The 19,149-nt window shown below is 46.4% G+C and overlaps 2 protein-coding genes across 11 annotated transcripts in view; one reads left to right on the forward strand and one right to left on the reverse strand.

Annotated features, from left to right (window-relative positions):
* HEATR4 (HEAT repeat containing 4) overlaps window positions 1-19,149 on the forward strand; it is a 357,461-nt gene that overhangs the window by 298,489 nt on the left and 39,823 nt on the right. For 6 of the 9 annotated variants that reach the window (XM_063644180.1, XM_055288864.2, XM_055288865.2 and 3 more), the window contains 3 exons: window positions 14,529-15,481; window positions 16,714-16,901; window positions 18,581-18,721. In XM_063644180.1, coding sequence (XP_063500250.1) covers window positions 14,601-15,481; window positions 16,714-16,901; window positions 18,581-18,721 — 1,210 coding nt within the window. In that variant the 5' untranslated portion in view covers window positions 14,529-14,600. The other 3 variants (XM_055288863.2, XM_055288862.2, XM_063644181.1) reach the window with 3 other exon arrangements.
* Window positions 1-19,149, reverse strand: part of RIOX1 (ribosomal oxygenase 1) — a 52,647-nt gene that overhangs the window by 4,673 nt on the left and 28,825 nt on the right. Inside the window, exon 3 of one of the 2 annotated variants that reach the window (XM_063644197.1) lies at window positions 16,165-19,138. The exons of the other annotated variant lie outside the window; for it this stretch is intronic. The gene's annotated coding sequence lies outside the window, so the exon portion shown is untranslated. Of the gene's footprint in view, window positions 1-16,164; window positions 19,139-19,149 lie in introns of those variants that run through there. 2 annotated transcript variants of the gene reach the window in all.

The following is a 19,149-nucleotide window of genomic DNA, read 5'->3' on the forward strand; positions in this document are numbered from 1 at the left end:
AAAAACAAAAACCAGGCAGCTAGCAGTCTCCAGGCTCCAAACTCCTGATGGCGAAGAGGAATGCAGGACTGGAGTTGGTTTTGATCACTTTGTTGAATAATTCACACTCATTACTAATCTTAGGGCTTTTCTTTCAAAATCTGCACCATGGTGTTTTGCTTTTGTGTTCTCTGTATATGCCTATCCTCCACATCAATCCCACATCGAAGGGTGCTGGCTTCTTACTAGCTGTGTGACCTCTGAGCTTCATTCCTTACAGGTGTAAAAATAGCCAAATGAGGTAATAGTTATCAATTTCTCGAACTCCTGACTTTGTGATCCGCCTGCCTCGGCCTTTCAAAGTGCTGGGATTTATAGGCGTGAGCCACCGTGCCCGGCCAATAGTTATTATTTTCTTATACTGGCTTCTCATTTTTGTTCCAGTCAGGCAAGTGTTACCTCACTCATCCTTTTTTTTATTTTTATTTTTTAAAGAGACAGGGTCTCACTATGTTGCCAGTCTGGAGTACAGCGGCGGTTTACCATCACTGCACACTTACAAGCCTCAAACTCCTGGGCTCAAGCCATCTTCCTGCCTCAGCCTCTCAAACACGTCAAGGGACTACCGGCGCTCCCCATGCATTGGGCTTTTTTCTACTTTTTCATAGGCTATTGGTTCCAACCAGAGGTATTTTTTTTTTTTTCATCAAACTTAAGCTTTAGGCCCCTCCCAAGCCCTTGTACCCGATTTCATAATTTCCTATCTTGGTAATTAGAGAAACCTATAAATGCGTAAGCTTCAAACCCACAAAACCTGTGTTTGCCTCGCCTCCTAATAAGGCTGTCCTCGAGGTAAGCCTTTTTATCTCTTTCCAAATGCTCTCATGTCCCATGTCATTATTATACAACTCCGTTAGTTGTAATTACCTTTGTACAGGTTCTGTGGCACACATCAAGTATATTCTGTGCATAGAAGTCTCAGGAACTAAAGAAGGTAAATAATAGTAGCTAATTGTTAATACTTACAAGAACCCTATTAGTAAATTAAGGCCCAGAGAATTTAACTTATTTTCTGAAGATCATACAGCTGGGAAGTGGAAGTTGGGTGAGGTGGCTCACGCCTGTAATCCCAGTTTACTTGGAGGCTGAGGTGGCAGAGTTGCTTAAGGCCAGGAGTTTCAGACCAACCTGGATAAGACCCTGTCTCTAAAAAGAAAAAGGCACCGGGTGCGGTGGCTCGCGCCTGTAATCCCAGCACTTTGGGGGCCGAGGCGGGCGGATCACGAGGTCAGGAGATCAACACCATCCTGGCTAACACAGTGAAACTCCGTCTCTACTAAAAAAAAAAAAAAAAAAAAAAAAAATGGTCGGGCGCAGTGGCTCACGCCTGTAATCCCAGCACTTTGGGAGGCCGAGGCGGGCGGATCACGAGGTCAGGAGATCGAGACCACGGTGAAACCCCGTCTCTACTAAAAATACAAAAAAATTAGCCGGGCGTGGTGGCGGGCGCCTGTAGTCCCAGCTACTCGGAGAGGCTGAGGCAGAAGAATGGCGTGAACCCAGGTGGCAGAGCTTGCAGTGAGCCGAGATCGCGCCACTGCACTCCAGTCTGGGCGACAGAGTGAGACTCCATCTCAAAAAAAAAAAAAAAAATACAAAAAATTCGCCAGGCATGGTAGCAGGTGCCTGTAGTCCCAGCTACTGGGGAGGCTGAGGCAGGAGAATGGCATGAACCCGGGATGCAGTGCTTCCAGTGAGCTGAGATGGCGCCACTGCACTGCTGCCTGGGCAAAAAATAAAAAAATAAAGAATAAAAAAAATAATGAAAAAGAAAAGAAAAAGGGAGAGGGTTCATACTTTTGAAATCTGATTCTCAAGCCTGGGCTCTGAACAACTATGCTTTAACTGTCTCTCACAGGATGTTGAAGAAGATTTGGAAAAGAAACTCATATTGGTGGATGTATAAACTGGTATGACCTTTTCATGGCAATCTATGCAAAAATATTTAAAAGATCCCTTCTCTTTGACTCACAGTTCCACATCTAGGAATTTGTTTTAAGTATAACTTCATAAATGTGTGTAAATATTTGGCTACAAGGATGCTAATCATATCATTTTAATAGAGAAAAAATTAGAAACAAGTTAGCAATATAAATTTGGTTTTACCAGTTTAATTGTGATGTCATAAATGAAAGCAGTTTAGTTATATAGCAGAAGAATATATGATGAGCATTTTTCCATGAAACTGATGAAAAAAGCAGGTTAGAGAACAGTATAAATATACTTTTTACCAAGATATTAACATATTTTTTAAAAAGACTAGTCAAACACTCCCCCAGTAGCTGAATGCCTATAGTTCCAGCTGTTAGGAGGGAGGCCTAGGCAGGAGATTGCTTGAGCCCAGGAGGAATTCGATACCAGCTTGGGCAACAGAGCAAGACCTCATCTCTTAAAAAAAAAAAAAAAAGCAGAAAAGATAAGACATGAAAATTAAAAAACACGCACATCTAACTACTTCAAACTGTTGTTTCTTGAGCCTTGTGGTTTTATGCATAGTATTTATTTGTTTGTTTGTTTTTTAAGATGGTGTGTCTCACTGTGTTACCCAGGCTGCAGTGCAGTGGTGCGATCATAGCTCACTGCAGCCTCAACCTCCCAGGCTTAGGCAGTTCTCCCACCTCAGCCTCCCGAGTACCTGGGACCACAGGCATGCACCACCACACCTGGCTAATTTTTTAGATTATTTGTACAGACGGGGTCTCCCTATGTTGCCTGGTCTCGAGCTCCTGGGCTTAAGCAATCCTCCCACCTTGGCCTCCCTGAGTGTTGGGATTATAGGCAAGAGCCACTACACACGGCCATGTTTCTTTTTTTTTTTTTTTTTTTTTTTTCCAAGACAGAGTCTTGCTGTGTCACCCAGGCTGGAGTGCAGTGGTCTGATCTCAGCTCACTGCAACCTCTGGCTCCCAGGTTCCAGTGATTCTCCTGCCTCAGCCTCTTGAGTAGCTGGGATTACAGTCACGTGCCTCCACAGCCAGCTGATTTTTGTATTTTTAGTAAAGACGGGGTTTCACCATGTTGGCCAGGCTGGTCTCAAACTCCTGACCTTGTAATCTGCCCGCTTCAGCCTCCAAAAGTGCTGGGACTAGAGGCGTGAGCCACCGTGTCTGGCCTTAACTCTTATTTTTTTAGAGACTAGGTCTTGCTCTGTCACCCAGGTTGGAGTACAATGGCACCATGATAGTTCATTGCAGCCTTCAACTCCTGGGTTCAAAGGATCCCCCCACCTCCTTTTCCCAAACAAGTGACCCTCCCACCTCATCTTCCCAAAGTGCTGGGATTGTGGCATGCATGGCCTCATTTTAACCTTTTTTTTTTTTTTTTGAGACGGAGTCGCTCTGTCGCCCAGACTGGAGTGCAGTGGCGCAATCTCGGCTCACTGCAAGCTCCGCCTCCCGGGTTCACGCCATTCTCCTGCCTCAGCCTCTCCGAGTAGCTGGGACTACAGGCGCCCGCCACCATGCCTGGCTAATTTTTTTTTGTATTTTTTTTTAGTAGAGACGGGGTTTCACCATGGTCTCGATCTCCTGACCTCGTGATCCGCCCGCCTTGGCCTCCCAAAGTGCTGGGATTACAAGCGTGAGCCACCGCGCCCGGCCTAACCTTTTTTTTTTTTTAGAGACAGGGTCTTGCTATGTTGCCCAGACTGGTCTCAAACCCTGGCCTCGAGTGATCATCCTGCCTTGGACTCCCAAAGTGCTAGAATTACAGGCATGAGCCGCTGGAACAAGTCCATTTTAACCATTTTTAAGTGTACAAGTCAGTGACATTAAGTACATTACATTGTTGTACAACTATCACCATTATCCATTTCCAGAACTTTTGGAGTCTCCCTCTGTCTCCCAGGCTGGAGTGCAGTGGCGCGATCTCAGCTCACTGAAACTCCGCCTCCTGGGTTCAAGTGATTCTCCTGCCTCAGCCTCCCAAGTAGCTGGGACTATAGGCATGCACCACCACACCCAGCTAATTTTTGTATTTTTAGTAGAGATAGGGTTCCACCATGTTGACCAGGCTGGTCTTGAACTTCTGACGTCAGGTGATCCACCCTTCTCGGCCTCCCAAAGTGCTGGGATTACAGGCGTGAGCCACCATGCCCAGCCCATTTCATTCCTTTTTAAGGCTGAATAACATTCTGTTGTATGTATCTTCCACATTTTGTTTATCCATTCATTCACTGATGGACATTTGGGTTGTTTCTACCGCTTGGCTATTGTGAGTATGCTGCTCTGAACACGGGTATACAAATATCTGTTAAAGACCCTGCTTTCAATTCTTTTGGATACCCAGAAGCAGAATTGCTGGATCACATAGTAATTCTATATTTAATTTTTTGAGGAACCTTCAACAGGGTTTTTATATATTTTATTAGAGACAGGGTCTCCCTCTGTCACTGAGGCTGGGGTGCAGTAGTGCCATCATAGCTCACTGCAGCCTCAAACTCCTGGGCTGAAAGGATCCTCCTGCCTTAGCAGGGTTATAATATTTAATTTTTTTAGCCTTTTCTTTTCTTTTTCATTTTCTTTTTTTTTTTTGAGATGGAGTCTTGCTCTGTCGCCCAGGCTGGAGAGCAGTGGCCCAATCTCGGCTCACTGCAAGCTCCACCTCCTAGGTTCACACTATTCTCCTGCCTCAGCCTCCAAGTAGCTGGGACTACAGGTGCCCACCACCATACCCGGCTAATTTTTTTGTATTTTTAGTAGAGATGGGGTTTCACCGTGTTAGCCAGGATGGTTTCAATCTCCTGACCTCGTGATCCGCCCGCCTTGGCCTCCCAAAGTGCTGGGATTATGGGTGTGAGCCAGAGCGCCTGGCCTAGTCCTTATTTTTCATACCAGAAAACGTACCCTCTCACTCTTTTATGGGGGTCCAACCGTCTGAGTGCAGCTTGAGCTCAAGTGCTAAAGTCCATATTCAGGTTGGTCAGCAGCAGCAGTCTTGCCTGGAACCAAGAGATGGACCACCTGAATAGCATGACCTGGGTCAACGAGACAGAGCCTTAGGCCTGGAAATCTTTCCTGCTGTCAGGATAAATTAGTTTGTTTCACAACAGGACTCCTGAAGATCAGAATTTCCATATCTGTAAGACTCCTATGACTTAAAGAATTTCTGTACGTGTGAAATTATACTACTAGAAATACAAGATTGAAGAGTCTCCTTGTAAAAACTAGTGTTAATGGCCAATAATCTAGCCAGGATTTGGAGATCAGGGAAAATGGGATTGAACTGTGTGGACAAAGGAGATTAAGTAGCAGTGGAGGAGCTGAAAGGGGAATGGAAAAGTCGACAGCTTCTACTTTACCATCTGTTCTATCAGCCTGGTAATCTGACGCCTGCCAGAGCTATGTGGTTACGTGTTCCCTGCTTTGCCTCTTTCTCAGGATTTATAAACCCCTGTGGTGGGAGAATATGGAGCTGCATACATCTAGAGGGTATTTTTTTTTTTTTTTTTTTTTTTTTTTTGAGATGGAGTCTCGCTCTGTCGCCCAGGCTGGAGTGCAGTGGCGCAATCTCGGCTCACTGCAAGCTCCGCCTCCCGGCTTCACGCCATTCTTCTGCCTCAGCCTCTCCGAGTAGCTGGGACTACAGGTGCCCACCACCACGCCCGGCTAATTTTTTGTATTTTTAGTAGAGACAGGGTTTCACCATGGTCTCGATCTCCTGACCTCGTGATCTGCCCGCCTCGGCCTCCCAAAGTGCTGGGATTACAAGCGTGTGCCACCGCGCCCGGCCTAGAGGGTATTTTTATTTTTATTTTTTGAGACTGCGCTTCACTCGTTGCCCAGGCTGGAGTGCAATGGCCTGATCTTGGCTCACTGCAACCTCTGCTTCCTGGGTCCAAGCGTTTCTCCTGCCTCAGCCTCCCGAGTAGCTGGGATTACAGGCATGCGCCACCAGGCCCAGCTGATTTTCTTTTTAAGTTTTCTATTTTTAGTAGAGATGGGGTTTCACCATGTTGGTCAGGCTGGTCTCTTAACTCCTGACCTCAGGTGATCCGCCCGCCTCAGCCTCCCAAGGTGCTGGGATTACAGGTGTCAGCCATCAAGCCTGGGTGAGGTTTATTTTTCAAAGAATGACCAAGAGGCTGGGTGCAGTGGCTCACAGTTGCAAATCTCAGCACTTTGGGGGGCCAAGGCGGGTGCATCACTTGAGGTCAGGAGTTCGAGAACAGCCTGGCCAGTATGGTGAAACCCCATCTCCACTAAAAGTACAACAATTAGTGGGGCGTGGTGGTGTGGCCTGTAATGGGAGGCTGAGGCAGGAGAATTGCTTGAACCCGGGAGGCAGAGGTTGCAGTGAGCCGAGATTGCACCACTGTACTCCAGCCTGGGCGACAGAGTGAGACTCCCTCTCAAAAAAAAAGAAAAGAAAAAAAAGACCAAAAACTCCATGAAACCACCATTCAATAAATAATCAATAAATAGGATGCAATTTCTCAAAGCTCAGTTTACAAAGAAGGAAATTTAATAAATAGTTGAAGATATCCCCGACTGAACCCACAAGTTCTCTGACTAGACTCATGGAATTCTAAAGAGCTGGTTGCTTGGAGACTGATAGAAACAGCTTTGGAACCTAAGAAACCAAGGAAGGCTTAAGATGCAGAACCTTGCTTCTCTCTGAGGACTGCCTTGTAGAAGGCCATTTGGAAAGTAATTTTTGAAACACTGCTCCTTTGCCAGTATCTGAAAGGTGCTGGATGGTGTCAGCTGGAAGATGAGAGGCAACCTGAGGTAGCTGAAAAAACTTTGGATTAGGTGTCAAAAGGGTCAGTACTACTTCAGATACCAACCAGTAGGGTGATCTTAATGATGTCTCTTCTCTCTGGGTCCCAGTTTTGGGATTTATAAAATCAGGACATTAGGCCTGGTGCAGTGGCTCATGCCTGTATTCCCAGCATTTTGGGAGGCCAAGGTGGGAGGATCGTTTGAGTCCAGGAGTTCAAGACCAGCCTGAGCAACATAGTGAGACTCTATCTCTACAAAAAAACAAAAACGAATTTAACCGAGAGTGGTGCTATGTGCCTATACTCCCAGCTATGTGGGAGGACTGCTTGAGCCCAGGAGGTCAAGGCTGCAGTGAGCCATGATTGTGGCACTGTACTCCAGGAGAGTGAGACCCTGTCTCAAAAAAAAAAAAAAAAATCAAGGCATTAGACCAGGTCATCTTTATAGCAGAGTTTCCAGAGTAATCTCTGGAGATAGCCGTATAGCTGTGTGAGTGCATGGCGAGAAATTAGAAAGTAGAGGGGAAAAAATGAGGGGAACTTTTTGAGGGCAAAAAGGGAGAAAGGGGGATTTGAAACAAGCCAGGTTAAGCAGCTGTTCCCTAATCCCACTCTCCCCACTCACCAGGCTTCCTTCATACACCCCACTGACACCCTTTGGGCTGTGCTTTCTTTAAATATAATGTATATTAAACCTGAGAGCTTGTGAAAATGCAGATTTCTAGGCCTCACTTGCAGGCTACTGAATCAACATTCTGGGAGTAGGACATAAGAGTCTGATGTAAAAGGTTCGTTACCCATATCTATTCCAGGCACAGTCCCAGCATTTCTGGAGGCCAAGGCAGGAAGATTGCTTGAGTCCAGGAGTTTGAAACCAGCCTGGACAACATAGTAAGACCCTGTCTCTACAAAAAAGTTTTAAAACATTAGCCAGGCATGGTGGTGGGCACCTGTGGTCCCAGCTACTGGGGATGCTGAGGCAGGAGGATTGCTTGAGCCTGGGAGGCAAGGCTGCAGTGAGCCATGACTGTGCCACCGCACTCCAGCTTGGGTGACAGTGAGGCCCTGTCTCAAACATAAATAAATAAACAAAAAACTATATCTAACAAACACCACCCCAGAAGCTGACTGCACACTCTTGGACTCCACCTCAGAACTTCAGAATCAAAATCTGTTGGTAGAGATGAGAGTATTATTTTTTTAAAGCTTTCAGAAGATACTGATACTAAGGCTTACTGCTTTTTCGTCTTTTCTTTCAAGGCAGTTTCCTCTATTTTAATAACAAGGGAGAATGCAAGATATTACTCCTTTTAGCACACGTTACTCAACCTACTTTGACCACTTGTACAGGATAAAGGTATCAGACCAGAGGGTGAGGGTAAGCGACTGATAAGCAAACAGAAAAGTAGAACTAAATTTGGAATCTCTGAGATACTACCCATTTTGAGTTGAGTTCTGTATTCATAAAATATTAGAGGCAGGAGAGGAATTTAGTCCAACTCCTACGTTTTCCAGTTGGGGATTTAGGAAGTTCATCGGGTTTTAACTAGAGGCATGTGGCCTAACCCTTCCAACCCCATTCCTACCCTTCTAGCCCAAGTTCCTAGAAATGCAGATAATGCTGGTGGGTTGCTCATTCCAGGGCCTGGTCTGCAGTTATGCCAGGATTGACTTAATTTTTTTTTTTTTTGAGACAGTCTCACTCTGTTGCCCAGGCTGGAGTGCAGTGGCATGAGCTTGGCTCACTGCAACCTCTGACTCCTGAGTTCAAGCAATTCTCCTGTCTCAGCCTCCCGAGTAGCTGGGATTACAGACATGCACCACCACGCCTGGCTAATTTTTTGTATTTTTAGTAGAGACAGAGTTTCACCATGTTGGTCAAGCTGGTCTCAAACTCCTAACCTCAGATGATCCACACATCTCAGCCTCCCAAAGTGCTGGGATTACAGGCATGAGCCACCATGCCCGGCCGATTGACTTTTTTATGCTGTGTACAAAAGGACCCAGGACCTGCCACTCTGCTTTTGGTTCTAGAGGGCTATTTGTTGGGAGTGGGGTGCTGCCTCATAATGCTGGTCACGTAATGTGTAAGTTTAGATAATAAGGAGCCTCCAAACTCCATTAATAAGTCCTTTCTTCCTTCTCTAAGCACCCTCTAATTGCTGAGTACCCTATACCCCTAAATTCTTCCCGAAGCGCCCAGTGCATCTAACTGTAGGACCCAGAGACTTGCCTTCTAAGGACAACAGTCCGTCCTCTAATAATAACAATTCCTCACACATATATTTTAGTTTGCAAAGAACTTTCATACATGGTTCTAATTTTGAGCTTCATATCAATCAACACCAAATTAGAACAGGTATCAGACTCAATTTTCAGATTGGCAAACTACAGATTTTTAATTATTTGCCCAAGGTAACATGACTGGGAAGTGACTCCAAGACAGACAAAGACAAGCCAGAACAAGCCTCTTTTGATCAGACCTCGTAATATTTTGTTCTGTCCCCATTCCTTTTCAAAACAGACCTACCATGTGTTCCCTTCCTTCTTAATAAGCCATCATATTAGATAATAACTATTCCTTAAGTTTTTTTTTTTTTGAGACGAAGTTTCGCTCTTGTCGTCCAGGCTGGAGTCCAGTGGCATGATCTTGGCTCACTGCAACCTCCGCCTCCCAGCTTCAAGCGATTCTGCCTCAGCCTCCTGAGTAGCTGGGATTATGGGTGCCCGCTACCACACCCGGTTAATTTTTTGTATTTTTAGTAGAGATAGGGTTTCGCCATGTTGGCCAGGCTGGTCTCAAACTCCTGACCTCAGGTGATCTGCCCACCTCAGCTTCCCAAAGTGTTGGGATTACAGGCGTGAGCCACCGCGCACAGCCTCCTTAAAAATTTCTAATAATTGATAATGATAATATGGTATTCTTTCTGGGATGTTTGCATTGTAACTAAAGATTCTTTATGTCACAGGCTAAAGGGCATTTATCTGGGGACATCCTAAATCACTTTTTTTTTTTTTTTGAGATGGAGTTTCGCTCTTGTTACCCAGGATGGAGTGCAGTGGCAACCTCTGCCTGTCAGGTTCAAGCAACTCTCTGGCCTCAGCCTCTCTAGTCACTGGAATTACAGGCACCTGCCACCATGCCCAGCTAATTTTTTGTATTTGTAGTAGAGATGGGGTTTCGTCATGTTGGCCGGGCTGCTCTTGAACCCCTGACCTCAGGTGATCCACCCACCTTGGCCTCTCAAAGTGCTGGGATTACAGGCATGAGCCATCCTGCCCGGCCCTGACTGTGTATTCGCATATAACCTGTCTTCAAGCTCACCAATTCTTTCTTCTGCTTGACCAATTCTGCTGTTGAGAGACTCCAAGGCATTTTTTAGTCAACTTAATTTTTCAGCTCTAGAAGTGACGCTTGATTTTTTTTTCTTTTTGCAAAGTGAAAGCAAGTTTATTAGAGAAGTAAAGAAACAAAAGAATGGCTACTCCATAGGCAGAGTAGCCTTTCTGCTTGATTTTGTTATTTCAATCTCTTTTTGAAATTTCTGATAGAATTCTGAATTCCTTCTCTGTGTTATCTCAAAGTCTGAGCTTCTTCAAGACTACTATTTTGAATTCCTTGTCTGGAAAGGTCACATATCTCTGTCACTCCTGGATTGGTCACTGGTGCCTTATTTAGTCCATTTGGTGAAATAATGTTTTCCTGGATGTTCTTGATGCTTGTGGATGGTCATCAATGTCTGGACATTGAAGAGTTAGGTATTTATTCCAGTCTTTACAGTCTGGACTTATCTGTACCCATCCTCCTTGAGAAGGCTTTCTATATATTCAGAGGGGATTAAGTGTTGTGACTTAAGCATGCGGTCTCTGCAGCTGATGTATACCAGGGGATGCCCTAAGCCTGTGACCCCTACAACTGTTGCCAACTCCTGGATACTCCAGGATCCTTGGGTAAGATAAGGGAGAATTCCCTGGCTACCCAGGCAACATCTCTCAGTTTCTCTCTTCTCTTTCCCCCAGTCAGGAATCTCTCTCCCCACTGGGCTGCCTGGAGTTGGGGGAGGGGTGACATGAGCACTCCCGTGGCCACCACAGATGGCAGTGCACTGGGTCACACCTGAAGCTTTGCAGACCAGTACAATATTGGATCCTGCCCAAGGCCTGTGGCCATAACTGCTTAGCTACCACTGATATTTACTCAAAGCCCAAGGGCACTTTAGTCAGCAGGTGGGGAATCCTCCAAGATAAATCTGACCCATCAGAGCAGCGGATTCCCTTCTGGCACAGGGTAGGTCTGGAAATGTAGCTTAGGAGCAAAGGCCTGGAATCAGGAGCCTCAGGATTCTACCTGGTGCTTTATTTTCCTGTGGCTGAGTTGCTACTCAAAGTCTTCTGGACTTTTGCAACTTGAGTACTCTTCCCTCTCCTTTCCCCAAGTAGAAGGAGTCTCTCCCTGAGCTGCCCTGTCTGGAGTTGGGGGAGGAATGATGCAGGCACTCCCTTGGCCACCACAGCTGGTGTCACACGGGGTCACACACACCCAAACTCCCCTGCCTCCATGACCAGTGCATCTCCAGGGTTTGCCTAAGGAATATAGTCCTTGTGACCTGACTGTCACTCATATGTATTCAGGGCCCCAGGCCACTTTGGTCAGCTGGTGGCAGAACCAGCTGGGACTCAGGTCTGTCCCACTCTGCCTGAGGATTCACCTCTGGTCCAGAGCTGATCTAAATGTGTCCTCAGTGGGTGCCAGCAGAATTCTGCACAGTGTAGTGCTGCCCTGTGACAGGGCAGCAGTGAGTTCCAATGCAAAATCCCACACTCCTCTCCCTCCCCCACATGCACAGATTCTCTCTCCAAGCTGTTGTGCCAGGGGTGAGGGAGGGGGGCAGAGGCGATGCAGGACTGTCTTTCCCACCCTCTTCAGTGCCTCTTTTCTTGATACGATGTGAAAACCAGGTACTGTGATCACTCACCTGATTTTTTGTTTCTTATGAAGATGCCTTTTTTTTTTTTTTTTTAAATAAGGAGTCTCACTCTGTCACCCAGGCTGGAACACAGTGGCACCATTTCATCTCACTGCAACCTTCGCTTCCCAGGTTCAAGTGATTCTCCTGCCTCAGCCTCCCAAGTAGCTGGGATTATAGGCCCCCACCACCACACCCAGCTAATTTTTGTATTTTTAGTAGAGATGGGGTTTCTCCATGTTGGCCAGGCCAGTCTTGAACTCTTCACTTCAAGTGATTCGCCCACCTTAGCCTCCCAAAGTTCTGGGATTACAGGCGTGAGCCACCGCATCAGCCTAAAGGTGCTTTTCTTGTGGGGACAGTTGTTCAGTTTGGTGTTCCTGCATGGAGACAATTGCTGGAGGGGTCCGTTTGGCCATCTTGCTCCAGCCTTTCCATTTTCAGCCAGTGGGAATAGCCACTGTTTCAGAAGAAAACATCATCTTGTGACCACCCTGTTTCTCTTAACTTGCCTTCATGAAGACGTTGCCTTCATGGTTGTGAAGAGATGAAGCAATTACATTTAGCCTTATGTGCAAAAAGTCCTGGAGTGATAGCATATTAATCATGTGCCACTTAATTTGAGAGAGATTATTGATTCTGGCCTAACAGCATCTAGATGAAAGTTGAGCCTTTGCTGAGCGCTGTAGCTCACACCTGTAATCCCAATGCTTTGAGAGGCCGAGGCAGGCAGATTGTTGACCCTAGGAGTTTGAGACCAGCCTGGGCAACATAGTGAGACCCCATCTCTATTAAAAATAAAAAAACAGATAGCTGGGTGTGGTGGTGCAGGCACTTGTAGTCCCAGCTACTTGGGAGGCTGAAGTAGGAGGATTACTTGGGCCCAGGAGGTTGAGGCTGCAGTGAGCTATGATTGTGCCAGTGCTGCACTCCAGCCTGGGCGACAGAACAAGACCCTGTCTCAAAAAAACAAAACAAAAGAAAAAAACACACATAAAAGGAACTTGCCCTTAACAGAAAGAAATACAATACGGTCACTTTTACACATGGAAGACAGTAAGAGAAATCATGCCCTAGGGAGAGAGGCTATGTGCTGGGTGTTAAGGAGGAAAGAGAAACAAGTCAGATCTGGTCTGCGTGGGCACCTTGGACGCAGGGCAGGAGTTGACACTAGCAGGATAGAAAGATATGGAATAATGGTCTCTCCTTCATCCTTACACATAAGGAGGCCTACCAGCTCCTTGGAGAGGCAAGGCCAACAAAGTGAGTGGTAGGGAGTGGTGCTTGGGCCAAGGCCAGTGTGGCACGGAGGTTCAGTGCTCCAGAGTTGTGATCTAGTAGGCTAGGTTTGAAACCTGACTCCTCTGCTTACGGGCTATGTGATCTGAAGCAATTTACCTACCTCTCTGAACCTCAGCTTCTTAAAATAGGAAATGAATATCATAATATCTTCCTATGTAAAACCCTCAGCAAGGTTATTCCAAAACTATCATTATTAGGCCAAGGGAATGCTTCAAAAGGAAAACAAAACTAAACTAAACTAACATTAAATCTAAGCATTTGTTATCTACAGTGTTTGCCATGCTAGCTAAAATCTGGAAACAACTCATCCAATAATTCATGAAGAGTCAAAACCATTTACCTATTTGATAAAATACATTACAGCTATTTTATATATATATATATATATATATATATATTTTTTTTTTTTTTTTTTTTTTTTTTTTTTTTGAGATGGAGTTTCGCTCTTGTTGCCCAGGCTGGTGTGCAATGGCATGATCTTGGCTCACTGCAATCTCCCCCGCCCTGGGTTCAATCGATTCTCCTGCCTCAGTCTCCCAAGTAGCTGGGATTACAGGCACATGCCACCATGCCCGGCTAATTTTTTGTATTTTTAGTAGAGATGGGATTTCACCATGTTGGCCAGGCTGGTCTCAAACTCCAGACCTCAGGTGATCCACCCACCTCAGCCTCCCAAAGTGCTGGGATTACAGGCGTGAGTCACTGCGCCCGGCCTACAGCTATTAAATATTTTAACAATAAAAACTATGTAGCAATAGGTGTGCTGGATGACTCTGAAAGACAGAAGAGATGGGAGACATGGTCACTGGGCAATGGAATTAGAGTCTCAAATATTTAACAATGCGAGGTGTCATAGGATTAACAGTTAAAGTAAGTGGTACAGACCAGGAGGAATTTATAAACTTGGGTATGACCTGGTGAACTGGATAGGTCAAGAAAGAGTTATGGAGCAGCACAAATTGAGCTGGGCCTGGAAATTGTATAGAATTTGTGTCAAGTATGAAAGGCCATTTCTTGTAGAGGACACAGAAGGAAGCTTCATTATGTGGAGAGAGGATACTCAGAGAACAGCCAGGAGACTGGACTGGCTCAAGCAGAGGTTACATGCCAGGAAAAAGTCATAAACTGAGGCCAAAGTCGTGGAGAACCCTGAATGCCATGCTGAATAGTCTGAACTTTACACTAATAAGCCTTTTGAACGAAAGAAAGCAACATTTAAAGACAAACTGGAAGCATGGGATACTGCAGAAAAGCAGTCATCCCTCACACGGAGATGAGGGTCTGAGCTTTGGGAACAAGTGTAAGAACCAGAAACAAAGGTCTGATACACGAAATATTTAGGATGTTGCACAGTTTTCTTCTTTTGTTCTTCTAACTCATATGGCTTTTCCCCATCCCCTTTCCATCTGTTTTTCAAGTTATTCTCTTTCTGAACTGCTATGGGCTACCAATTTCTGCTGCTCTAGAGTTCTCATCAGTTCCTCCCATTCCCTTAACAGGTGCCAGGTCTTATCTCCAGGCCTTGCCTCTAGGCCAGGCAGTGTGGAAGGAAGCATTCGCTGGGACGCAGTATGACCAGGACCCAGAAGGGAAAGACCTTTCTCCCCCATTGCTTCTATCAGTCACTGCCCCCACAGCTGGGATGGGGCATGATTTTAAACTACTCAAAACTGAAAGGCAAGGAGGAGTGTGCCTCTGTCTCCAGTGTGCCTACGGTCTTGTTCAGCTCACAGTACTGTCTACACCGCAAGAGCCAATATTTGAAAATGGCTGCTGCAAACCTTACCTTTTCTCAGGAGGTGGTGTGGCAGCGAGGACTGCCCAGCATTCCTTATAGCCAGTACAACTTTGACCACCTCTACAATACCAATGACATCATCCATACTCCCCGGATCAGGAAGGCCCGGCCTCAGAAACCTGTTAGCTTCAAGTTCCTGGGTTCCTCAAGTCCCTTAACAGGAGACACCTCCCTGGCTGTGAAGACAGAAAGCTCTGCCAATCCTGAAAAGAAGCTGAAGAAATCAAAGCCAGCCAGCACCGTCCGGGAAGCACCCCGCCCTCTCATCCATCATCCCTGCATGCATCCAGATATGCTGGGTTGGCCACCTTCTCCAGATGTGAACCTGGAGGAAAAAGAAGCCTGGCTTCTGCCTCCTGAGGAGGAGGCCAGAGCGTGGGAGGCCACTGTGCTGGAAAAGCTGAACAAGCGCACAGCCCGATGGATCCAGAACAAGCGTCCTCAAAGGCCTGGGGCATCCCCCAACAAGTGGCAGAGCTTCCTGCACCAGCAGTACGACTGGAGTCACATCCGGGATGAGCTTACCTCTGCCAGTGACCTGGAGCTCCTGAAACAGCTGGAGGCAGAAGAGACAGCAGAGTTTGAGGATCAAAGTGTCATCCTGCCCCCACAGGAAAGGAAGAAGCCAGAACTGCTGCTTCCTGTTTACTACAGGTATACTGGCCAGGGCCTCAAGTGCACCCTTGATAATCCCTGACTCCCCTTTAGGGACTCCCAGGTGGACTCACACTCCCGATTTCAGAATGCACTCTCTCATCAACTTCATGTTCTCCACCACCGGCCTGCTCTCTGAGAGCTCTGCAAAGTAAGGTTTCTCCATCTGCACTGCTGACATTCTGGGTTGGATAATTTTTGTTGTGGGAGCTGCCCTGTTCATTATGGGATGCTAGCAGCATCCCTGGCTCATACCCACCAGAGCACAACCTCCTAGCTGTGACAACCAAAGATGTCTCAGACACTGCCAAATGTCTCCAAGAGGGACAAAGTCATTCCCAGCTGGGAACCACTGCTCTTAAAGGGATTGGTTCTCAACCTTCTCCAGCAGACTTTGCCCTCAGACTGCTGGTGTAGTTACCAAACAGGTGCTCCCGGAAATGTATCCTTGGTGGAGTGAGGAAGGCAGGAACCTCATAGCACTGAGGTTTGGTCCTGCCTCACTCTGAATAATGAACCAGTGTGTCACTGACTCAAAAACTGACTAGCTGCAGGACAGAGAACCAGACAACCTGAGAGAAGAAGATGACTGCATGTTTCTTAGATTGCTTCCATCTCATTTATAGCTAGAGGGAAGACTGGAGCTATTACACTATCCCTGATTTCCAAGAGTGAACTAAAAATCAGTGGAAATCCATTTATTTATTCATTTATTGGACAAATATAAATTATGTTCTTGATACTTTCCAGGTACTCTGCAAAGTGCTGGGAATAAAATGTAAAAGCAACAGACACAGATATGTACCTTTAAGGAGCTTACAGCCTGTCCACCACCAGGTGGCAGGACATTAAATAACCACACACAGAATAGACAGAGTGAGATGACGAAGGAGGTGGGATCCCTTCCCCAAGGCCATGCCGCCTCTAAGGGTACAAATGTTAAAAAAAGGGTTATGCTGGAGCACCGCCGCTCTGCCCTGCTGCTTGGTGGCTGCAGAAGGCATGGATCCTTCAGTAGCCGGGCAGGACGGCTGTAGACAGGCCCTTCTGGCAGCTCCACATTCAACTGGCACCATGGGGACAAGGCTAAAAGTTAAACATTGGTGTTCTGCAATGCTCACGTGTATAGGAGCTGAGCTTAAAGAGGAAAGGGAACAAGCTGTGGATTTAATGGAAAGGGGGATCACCTCCTACTCTCTCCCCCTTTTCCCTCCTTTCTCACCCCTGCCAAGATTGCCCAGTTACTTCCAACAAGCAGAGACAATTGAAATCATGCCTGGCAATAAGACCATTGAGGACATCCATGAAAAGATGAGCCTCTCCCAGCCCCAAACCCAGAGCTACTTTCGCCAGGTGACTCCCCGAGCTGGAAAGTTTGCCTACTCCACAGACAACACCTTTGAACAGGAGATTTACTTTGGTAATAGAGCTGGGCCCCTGTGGTAGGGGCCCAGGGGGACATGGGCCAGGGAGGTGGAAGGTCGCTGGGGGCTGGAAACAGTTGTGGGTATGGAGAAGAGCCCTGGATGACCCAGGTTTTCATGTTCATGACCCAGCACCCACACTAGCACAGGAGTCGGGTAGGGGAGTGATAACTAACAGGGAGGGAACTGCTCTCTCTCCCCGCTTTCTCTATCCCTCCATCTTACTAAAGAGGCAATGAAGGGTGGAACCGTAAAGTAGGCAAGACTTTGGGAACAATCCATCTCTTCTCTGTCCACGCTTCTCCCTTCTCTCACTTCAAGATATTCTTCCACTTGGAGATATTCTCCCACCAAGGTGCTATGTTGGAAAAAATCAGGGCTTTGGAGTCAGGCACATTTGGGTTTAAATCCTGGCTCAGTATTTTTTTAGTAACCTTCAGTAAATTATATAATTCCTCTCAGCCACAAGTACCTTATATGTGAAGTGATGTTAACAAAAATGCACTTTGAGTAGAGTAGATGAGAAAGCATCTGTAATGCTTCTTGCCCAATGTCTGTTTAAGGTGTTCAGTAAATGTTCGCCACCTTCCCCGTCCCTACTGCTGTCCCTTAGATGCCTGGGCTTCCAGGATACTCGATCTAGGTCTTCGTGTTCCAAGCTGTTTCTTCTTCCCAAGCCCCATCTTGTTCCTAAACTGCTGCAGTTGAAAGTCTTCTCAAAGTGTTTAACAAAATGACTCTAAGGTATTCATGACTGATGGGATTAATCAGGTGCCTCTTTTTTAGTATCCAGCTTTTTATAAGGGATAAGGCCTCTAAGTGGTTACATAGGTTATTTTCTTGTTTTCTTTTCTTTTGAGACAGAGTCTTGCTCTGTCGCCAGGCTGGAGTGCAGTGACACAATCTTGGCTCACTGCAACCTCCGCCTCCACCTCCCAAGTAGCTGGGATTATAGGCATGCGTCACCATGCCCAGCTAATTTTTGTATTTCTAGTAGAGACAGGGTTTCACCATGTTGGCCAGGATGGTCACAATCTCTTGACCTTATGATCTGCCCTCCTCGGCCTCCCAAAGTGTTGGGATTACAGGCGTGAGCCACGGTGCCCAGCCGGTTCTTTTCTTATTTTTGAAACGGTTTCACTCCCATTGCCTAGGCTGGAGTGCAGTGGTGCTATCTTCATTGCAACCTCCACCTCCCAGGCTCAATTGATTCTCCTGCCTCAGCCTCCTGAGTAGCTGTACCCAGCTAATTTTTGTATTTTTTTGTAGAGACGGGGGTCTTACAATGTTGCCCAGGCTGGTCTCGAACTCCTGACCATGTGATCCACCCACCTCGGCCTCCCAAAGTGCTGAGATTACAGGTGTGAGCCACCACACCCGGCCATAGGTTCTGCCTTAGGAGGGAAAGCACCATCCTTGGCTCCCAGGCCTCTAATGAGGTGACTAGCTATGATATTTCTTTTTTTTTTTCCCACAGACACTATAGTGATTTATTGCTGTGATATTTCTAAGCAATGGCCACCTTCAAGGGATGCCCCAGAGTATGGCAGTCATGGATCCTAGGGGCTTAGATTAGGGCAAAAGGAAGTTGGGTCTGATCCTGGTGATTGGGAACCCAGGGAGAAAGGAAAGAGGGAGGTTATAGGGCACTCATTGTTTCTTTGTCTGTTCACAGATGAAGTCCAGATCATCCACCAGATTGGTGCGAAGAGAGACCAGATTGTCTTGGAAAACCTAAATCGGTACAACAAGCAGCTATCTAAGGTCTTCCCTGAAACGCCAGAAAAGTGGAGTGCCCAGGCAATTCCTGAAGCATGTAAGCAGGAAGCTAACAGGGAAGGCAGGGGTTAATAACGGGAATGTGGCTACTTCCCATCATTACCCACGATTCATGTCCTAGGGCTCCCAGTTCATGGGCTGAAGCACCATTAGCATCTAGGCAATCCCCTTTCTATGTACTAAAAATAATCTCACAAAATTATAAAATACTAACTAACTAGGAAGAGCCTCACAGGAACATACAATCAGTTGAGATCTGATATAACTTAGGTATAACCAAGTAGTTTAGTGCCAATAGTTACCAATAAGGCAGCTCCTATCTCAATGCTAACAGGGCAAGTGCATCAAACTCCTGACCCAGCATTCTGCCCTTTTCCCTTGGGCTGGCTCTACTCTCCCACTCCACACTCAGCCCACCCATACCTGAACTTTCACAAGTTCATCATTCTTCACTCTGTAAGACAA

The sequence above is a fragment of the Symphalangus syndactylus genome, chromosome 8 (genome assembly GCF_028878055.3).
Source record: "Symphalangus syndactylus isolate Jambi chromosome 8, NHGRI_mSymSyn1-v2.1_pri, whole genome shotgun sequence".
Classification (NCBI taxonomy): Eukaryota; Metazoa; Chordata; class Mammalia; order Primates; family Hylobatidae; genus Symphalangus; species Symphalangus syndactylus.